This window comes from Antrostomus carolinensis, unplaced genomic scaffold (genome assembly GCF_000700745.2).
Source record: "Antrostomus carolinensis isolate BGI_N321 unplaced genomic scaffold, ASM70074v2 scaffold6177, whole genome shotgun sequence".
Lineage (NCBI taxonomy): Eukaryota > Metazoa > Chordata > Aves > Caprimulgiformes > Caprimulgidae > Antrostomus > Antrostomus carolinensis.
This window is the reverse complement of record NW_010326544.1, coordinates 1-8,770: the sequence shown is the minus strand read 5'-3', so window position 1 is coordinate 8,770 and position 8,770 is coordinate 1. Positions and strand designations below refer to the sequence as shown.

The 8,770-nt window shown below is 42.7% G+C and overlaps 1 protein-coding gene across 1 annotated transcript; it reads right to left on the bottom strand.

Annotated features, from left to right (window-relative positions):
- Positions 1 to 2,568: 2,568 nt before the first annotated feature.
- Positions 2,569 to 4,131, bottom strand: LOC104527784 (BMP/retinoic acid-inducible neural-specific protein 1; the record flags this gene model as incomplete). The annotated part of the gene is made up of 2 exons (XM_010171593.2): positions 2,569 to 2,770; positions 2,857 to 4,131. A coding segment is annotated over one exon (1,155 nt), but the record flags the coding sequence as incomplete, so codon positions are not given.
- Positions 4,132 to 8,770: the final 4,639 nt, after the last annotated feature.

The following is an 8,770-nucleotide window of genomic DNA, read 5'->3' as shown; positions in this document are numbered from 1 at the left end:
GCTAGTTACCCACGAGATCTGAGATTTAATTGCAACTTCTTTGGCTTCTAGTCACTAAAGCTGGATACTTATCTCATAGGAAAGCAATTTATCAAATTAATTTCACTTTGTGTTAGCACGTTCACTATTCCCAGCCCTGAACAAATCCCATCATTGAATGCAGACTGCATCTCAGGCTATAGGTTACTCATAAGTAGTATTCAGTATTTTTAGAGCAAGAACTCTAGCTCTTTTCAGTATTAGCTCTTTGGGTCACACATGTAAATTAAACTGTACATTTCTATTCCCTACTTGGATGGATGTAACTGTCAGGAACATTATTTCCACTCATAATTACAAATTTGACATTCATTTCCCATGAATACTCTCTACTATTTGCTTAAAACTAACTTCCATGCATACTATTGGTGGTGAATTTTATCAGAAGGCTGATGCAGGAATGTCACAACTATAAAGAAACCTTTTTGGATGGTGGGGGATTGGACTAGATGATCTTTCGAGGTCCCTTCCAACCCCTAACATTCTGTGATTCTGTGGGGTCTATAAGAATGAACCTCTACTACATAAACCAAAGACCAATAAAATGAAAAACAAACACTTGGCAACCTTGCAACATCTTGCATGGACTGGCCAGTAGAAATGGAAAGAGACCTCAATGTGAGTTATGGAAAACACAAAGTTACCGTCAAGGGAAAGGTATGGATGTCCCTAGAAACATCTTAGTTGTTTGATTTATCCAGACAAAGACTGATGTGTACTTTTGTGACTAGAACTCCTTTTTGTTTTCTTACTAACTACTCAGCCAGTTTCTCTTATGCCCTCAATTGCTAGTTCAGCATTTTTTTTTTCAGCAGGAGAGTTCAGTGAATGTGTATTTTCCTTAAGGTATCTAATTCCTTCTCAGTTCAGATAAGCATCAACCAAAATCACACAAATTAAACTAAACCTGAAGCCAAACTTAATTGTCCAAGTCCCTGGTGTCACATGAATAACACAACAAAGCATTTAGCTCTTTCCAGAAGAACTGATGTTATTCACAGAATCTGAGCCAAAGTCTCCAGATAAGAAGGTCAAAAGTTCTACAAGACTATTTTGAACTCAATTGAATCAACTTATTAAATCTCGAGCCAGGTCTGAATCTTGGACATTGGATCAGAACTGTCCTGCATGCTCAGGCCTGGTTTTCCCCAGGATACTCCTCCAGCTCTAGAAGCCAACAGGATCAGAGATTTATTTCTTCCTTCTAGGAGAGCAGAAACTCTAATTTGTCACTAGCACTTCTCACTACCAGCTTTAAAAAACAGTGAGATTAAGAGAAACACCCCACAACTCACCTCCCACTCTGTTCAGGCTTGATCACCCAGCTCCACTGATCCTATATTCATACACTTCATTCAATATATTATTTTTTTAAATCCAAACACACATGAACACACACTCCACAAAATTTTACCCACTTTTTAGTTATTTTAGTTATTTTTTTGATAACTCAACCTTTTTAGATTTGACTTTATCCTTGCAAATTCAGGATAGATTTGGTTATTTTGCTTTTCCCTCCCACCTCTCCCTTTTATTACTTTTACAGATATTTTAATAAAATTTTCTCATCTGTTTTCTGATTTTTTTTTTTGTGGACACAGAAATTGTAAGTGAAACAATTCACAGCCATGGAAGCATGAGAAAGTAAAAGGGTTTGTGTTTTTTTTTTTTTTTTCCTTCTCCAAAGAACAAAAATGACATGTACCTTTCAATTCCACTGGGTTTCCTTGGAAATGCATTTTCTTGCATTGTGCTTTGGTTTTTGTGGTGATGAAGGTTTCCCAATGTTATTGGAAAACCCAGAAGCTGAGGCAAAAAGCCAAACTCAGGTTTGTCTTTAAGTCTAGGTTTATCAAAGTAGCATATGATTTTTGGCTTTCTCTGTTTTATCCTAACCAAACCCAGGACAAGGGACTCTGTTGAAATACCTTAAAGACACCTCTGAAGATTTACAGTTGCTGGTCTTCAAGGGGTTAAACTCTGACATCACTGAAGGCAAGGCAGTCTGATGCAGGGCATGAACTCCAGCTCCCCAAAGTAGTCAAAGGGACCTGACTGGTCCCATTCTTCAGCAAGTGCTGAGACTCTACCTCTGGTGAAAAGTCTTATCCCAAAGTGAAGACACCTGAGACCTGTACCCACCCTCCACCTCTTCTGTGTCTTCTCACCAATGAGGCGTTAGCTTTACTCTCAAAGGACTGCCCTCACCTTCTGTCCTCCAGCAAAGCTCAGCACAGGCTGTGTGAATAACTCCACATAAAGCTGGCATAAATCTCAACAGAAGAAATATCTTTTATCTGTAACCATTTCCTCCCACTATAGGAATAATGGCAGTTCTTTTACATTTACATATAACTCTTGTTTGTTTGTTTGCTTAGATTTTTTTTTTGTCTCTTTATCTTGGCACCTGCATAGCAGAAAACTTTACAGTTCATTACAGAAGCTTGCCCCTCTCTCTGCTCCTCCCTTTATTTACTCTGCTGCCCCTGAGGACTAGCAAGCAACACCCCCAAGGTCAAGAGAGAGTAAGGTGTCACCCTTTTATGACGGATTATAGAAATAACAAACATGCCTGACAGTTTTATACAGCTGCTAGAACGGGTTTAGTTTTCAACAAATGAAGAATTTCCTCTTTTTTTCCTCTTTTGTATATTAATTACATTTTACAAATCATGTTTCCCCTCTTTCTTTACTTTTCCCCCCACTTTTCTTTCTTTCTTTTTACTTTTTTCTCTTTTTTTTTTCCACTTTTATTTATTGTATATTAATTACATTTTACAAATCATGTTTCCCCTCTTTCTTTACTTTTCCCCCCACTTTTCTTTCTTTCTTTTTACTTTTTTCTCTTTTTTTTTTTCCACTTTTATTTATTTTTTTTTTAATTTTTTTTTTACAGCAAAAGGATCAATCACCAACATGTCCACTGAAAAGTCTGGGTTAGCAGAGTTTGGCTGTCATCTGGTCTGACTGTTTGAGGATCTCAGTGTTGTACAGGTCTAGAGCATGGTTCACACGGATGATCTCGCTGTTGGTGAGTTTCAGGCGGTGCTTGAGCATACAAGAGAACAGATCCAGCTGGGGCTTCCCTGGGGCCACTGGAGGTGCCAGTCTATTGATTCGGTCCCGAATATCCAGCAGCAAGAGCATGACGGAGGAGGAAGAATAGAACTGCCCACCTTGTGTGTAGGACTGGTTGACCTGCTGCACAGCACTGCGCAGTAGGTCGGCGTTAAAACGCAGGCTGTAGCCATACACCTGCACATCCGAGATCTTGATGTAGAACTGACGCTTGGTGGGGTCAGAAAGGTCCACGGGCCCTTGGCCAGTCTCATTACGCAGCAGGGAGGGCAGCCGAGTCCGGCTGCGTAGGTAGATGTGGACGGTTTCGAAAAAGGTTTTCCACCGGTTGCCCAGTAGCAGGGTCCAGTTGTAGCACTGGCTGTTTTGGAGGCGGATTTTCTCCCAGCGTGGGTAACCGTACTCCCCAAAGGGCATGTTCCAGCCCTCGGAGTGACTCCCGCTGAATGGGTTGACATAGACAAAGAACATAGGGTCCAGGCTGCTGTTACGCATCTGGCAGATTCGCATGGAGATCCCGATCACCATGTGGATGAAGTCCATCCGGTTCTTGTTGCTCTTCAAGGTGAGGGACATGCGTTTGCGCCACCTGGGGTCGAAGAAGGTGTCCAGGCGGATCTCGTTGCTGATGAAGGTGGTGTGCACATACAGGCGAGAGTCCATTTTCTGCAGCAGGTACTTCAGCTCTAGGTCCTGGAAGTCCAAGTCTGTCTCAAAGCTGATGAACTGCTCACTCCGCTCCGAGTCTACATTCTGAGGCTCGCAGCGACCCCGGTAAAGCTTATAGCCCTTGTTGCATGAGCCGCAGAGAGAGATGTTGGCAAGGCTGCACATGGCACAGCTGTTGTTGCCCCCAATGATGCAGGGGATGGGGCGCTGGCACAGGCTGGTGCCACCATGGCAAACGCAGCTCCGTTGGCTTTCCAGAAAGGTCCCCCAGAACCCATTCTCATTGCAGTAGAGCAGGGACTGGACCCGAGTAAGCCATTCCTGTATTGTCCTGCAGGTAGGAAGAAGAAAGCATTAGCATTGTAGAGCCCCACAGAGTCTTTGGCATTGGCATCTTACTGAAGCCACAGTATTTTCAGGGATATATCTTAGGCAGAGCTCTCAGAACATCGATGCCCTACTGTGGCATCTGGGAGCTATTCCAGTCTATTTTGAGACTGAATCTTTCATCTGCTGTTTGTTTACTCCTTTGGTGGAGAACAAAAGCCCTCTAGGAAATAGCTAGAAGTTAGGATTGATCATCTGAAGTATTTTCTTTTCACACTATTCTAGGAGCTGAGAGTGGCACAGTCTCCTGCCAAGGATTCCTTCAGTGACAAAGTTCAACCATGGGAATGGAGCTGATGAAGCCATGCCAGAGACTGAGGTGCTATCAGATATTGCAGGTCAGTATAACTTCTAGGCCAGTAGAAGAAAACTCCTCTCCGGGTCATTGGCAATTCCCCCCACTCTCCAAAACCAGACCTGTAATGGGATGAGGCAAAGCCAGTAGTAACCTGTGCTTATGGCACAGAGCTCAGTAACAGCAGAAAAGAAGGTGGAAGTCAGGGCACATAGAGACAAAGCTGCTAGAACAGCTTCTCCTTTAAAAAATCCGCTGCTAATTAACCTCTGCTCACAGCCTCTCCCTTTAACAAGCAGCCACATTTGCCCATTCCCAAGCCCCACCACTCCCATAATTGCTATATCAGCACCCTCATCTCCACATCCTGCAACCCTGGAACCACTCCTAATGAATGACACCGTAACCCACGTTTGCTTTTTTGTATAACCCACTTGCAGTGTTGCCTTGCTGCCCCTTCTTTCCCCCTCCCCAGGAAATCTCAGCACAGCAACTCCTTTCTCAGCAGCCTTCAGCAGAGAGCCTTGTTCAGCTCCTGTCCCTCCCCTCCGCCTTCCCCCCAGCTAATGAATACTTCATTGTCTCCTCTGGGCAAAAAGTTCTTGGTAATGCAGCAGTGAGAGGACTGGCTAATGACAAATTAGGATTCAGTCCCTGTAGAACGGGAGGAGTGATTATGGACAGAGGCTCTCAGAGCTGGATTAGTGAAATTCATGGCACCTGCATCGCCTGACCTCCGAATAATCATTAAGCTGGAGGCTGTATCAAAGAAGGCATTAAATGATACAGCAGCAAAGAACAGCAAGATGATTAGGGGGAGGGAGAAAGTAGAGGGATGAGAGTATAAAACATAGGAAAGCACTGGAAGGAAAGGAATAATCAAGGAGCAAAAGCTGAAAGGGTAGGTGAAGAAAGAGGGGGAAAACGTGCAGGTAAAAGGATTTTTTCCTGAGAGAAATGCAGTGGGCAGGAGGAATGGGGATGGAGAAAGGGGAAAACTGAAGCAACAGCTGAAAGACAGAGGACAAGCAGGGATGAAAAGAATCAGGAAGAAAGGAGAAAAAAAATGAGACAGAGGGAGGAAAAAGGAAGTGCATTAGCAGGAAAATTCTGAAGCCCTGGGTGTAGGAAGAGACAATTTTCACATTTCTCCTGTGACACAAGACTGCCAGAGTCTCTTTCCCCTTTTCACAGCTAACAGAAGCTCTCCTGCTGGTGGAAAAGACAAGGTTGGCTGGGGATCTTGGGAGCAAGGCAGTGACCTCTATAAATAGCTGCTGTAGAGGGAGATGGTGACAGCCCTGGCCCCTAGAAAACGCACAGGGCTCCTCCTGGTTTGCAGGACAGCTCTGTTTGGGAGGGGAGGGGACAGCACAGCACAGTGTGACTGCAAAGCACACTGATAGCAACAAACACTCTCTCAGAACCGTCTCCTGGGGACTGAGTCTGCCCTCTGCTCATAGGTGAATTTTTGGTCACATTTTCAGCAATACAAATATTTTTTTATCCCATCTGAAGCCTTGTAGCTCCTGTTTGGAAAACCAGCCAAATGCACTTGAACTTAGCAAGGCACCCAGATTCCAAGTTTCAATGTTCCTAAGGTGCTGTGAGCCCACCTTGATTCCTCCATGGACCTCCTTGAAAGCTTCCTTCTTTGCTTCTAACCACTAATCTAAGCATGCAGCTGAGGGATGATGAGCAAGTGGAGGTTGAACTAAAATCCAAGCAACCCCCCCAGTATAGGCACACTGGCTGCCTGGGTTCACTGGGTTGGGGGAATTGCTTAAGGGAAGCACAGGTTTCTTCTATGTTGCTTCTTACATGATTGGGCTTGATGACAGTGATGAAAAAACAGATGTTGCTTTGAAGGTAGCATCTCCTGCAACCTCAAGCTTTGTCCCTATCTCCCACTGTAATTTCTACCAAGACAAGGACAGGGAGAAGTGCAGTAGCACAAAGAAAAGGAAGGGCTGAGGTAGTAGGCTGGTGGCAGATAGGTGTCTAGCTCCACCAGGTACCCTCTCAGCATCCCTACCCTACCCATGAGGTAAGGACAGTATTTCCCTGATTTCCACAGGGAAAATCATCTCTCCATGGTCACATTTGTTGTTTTTTGTGGTACTAGACTTCCAGATGAGGTAGTAACGGTTACTCATAGGACTAAAGGTGGTTTCTGAGGTGGGTTTGAAGAGGTTTTTGACACTGCCAGAGGAGTGCCTGTGTGCACGGACTGCCACTGCTTTTGTACAGATGCCAACAGCCTCGCACAGCTGCATATGCAGATGACAGCCAAACACATGCTGAGCAGCTACCATGCATGGATCTCAATTCCAGCTCTGTGCAAGTGAACGTGTGTCTCCTGATTTCCTCAGGCACTCGCTCATTGTATTCCCAGAGTATTTATGCAGCACTAGTTTGATTCTTTACACAGGTTTTACATGTTGCTAATGTCATTTGAGTTCATGGGACAAGGACTGCCAGGCTATACAGCAGAGGACACATTAAAAATTAGAGCCAGATGACTATATCCTGTCTATCTTAGGTGTGTTATGTCTTATAGGAAAAAAAAATTGCTATCTTTCTGTCGTTCTGTTATAGAAACAGTCAGCAGAGCAAAATGAGAAAGGAGTCTCATCTGGTATCTTGTAATCAAAACTCATAATTTTCCTGTTCCTCAGATCAACTTTGTAGAGGAAGGATGGGAGGAGATCAGGAGAAAGAGTTGGGTTTTCTTTAGGGGGGATGTAAGCCTTTGCATTCAGCAAAGACACAAGTAGGACAAAAAAAAAAAAAAAAGAAAAAAAAGAAAAAAAGAAAAAAAAAAAAAAAAAAAAAAAAAAAGAAAAAAAAGAGCTACCCACCATCTGCTGATGGCAGCAATAAAGGATGTAATTAAATGAAAATGCAGAATCCAGGGCAGAGCTGGGCATCGGCTACAAACATGACAATGGGAAGTGTGATTGACTGAGAGAGGAAAAGAGGAAAAGTGGGATAAATTACCCCATTTTGTCTTGTAACTGGGACAAAATAAGAATATGAGCAGAACAGGTCCCAGTCCCAGTCCTTCAGCTGACAGGAGGTAACTTCTTAAAACACACACCCGTGACAGCTCAGACTCATGGGAATAAAACCAAGAGATGTCAGGGTGTAAGGAAACTGAAAAGAGCCACTGTTTGAAAGCTGAAAGCCAGTAGCACAGTAGCCATTGGTTTTCATTTTAATTATTTTCTCTTTCATTAAGGAATCATCAGTTTATCTTTCTCCCTCCTTCATATAACTATAAAAGTTATTTTGCCTAAAGTTTGCTACCCCTGCCAGTTCAAAGTGCTAAAGCATATGAAATTAAAAAAAAGGAAAACTGCCTTCAAAGGTCACTGTCAAGCAATTTTACATTCAACTTTAATATCTTACATTCCAAACTAAAATTAAAAAAAAAAAAAAAGTCACCCAGGCAAAGCTGTGAGTGAGAATTATTTCGCAGAGTTTTTTTGCTGTTGCTCAGTGAAGCCACACAGACCTCTGACAATGCTGGGAACTGGGAGCCAGGTAATCATCAAGAGTTGTTTCACCATTTAAAACCTCTCTCTTGTGACACACACACACACACACACAAAAAGTTTTGCAGGACAGTGTTAGATCAGAAGCAGAGGTCAGGTTAAACAGAAAGGTGATGAATAATTGTCTTTCCTCCTGACTTGTCATCTTTCAGGATTAATCAGGTCTGGGGAGGGGAAGAGGCTGATGGGTGTCCCTTGAGGCAAAGATGCAGCTTTGTTGTAGATGGTGTCTGAGCTGATCAGAAAACCAAACCATACCAAAACAAAACCAACAAACAAACAAACAAACAAACACCCCAATCAAAAACCTGATCCAGAAGGACGGATTTTTTTTTTTATTTTTTTTTAATTGAAAGAAAAAAGATAAGTTTTTAACAAGTTTTCCTTTACAAACTCACCTTTCACTTTCCAACCAACACTACCTGCTGTGGAGATACTTTGGGACTTTCCATATGGAAGAGTGAAATAAAAAGAATGCTATTTTTATTCTCAGCAGCTGGGAGATGTATTCTTAACTAATGACAATTTGGCTGGAGCCCAGAATGTGTATCAACCCCTCCCTTTTTTGGATGTTTTTTCTATTTTACATCCAGGGTTTTAAAAAATGCAACTAGAGGTAGACGTTCAACATTGAAGCTTTAACAACTGAGGAATTGTTTCTTTTTTAAACCACCAAACTTGTCTGCAAAGAGGTGTTTTTTAAGCAAAAGCAGAGCAGAGCAAATATATACATATATATATTTAT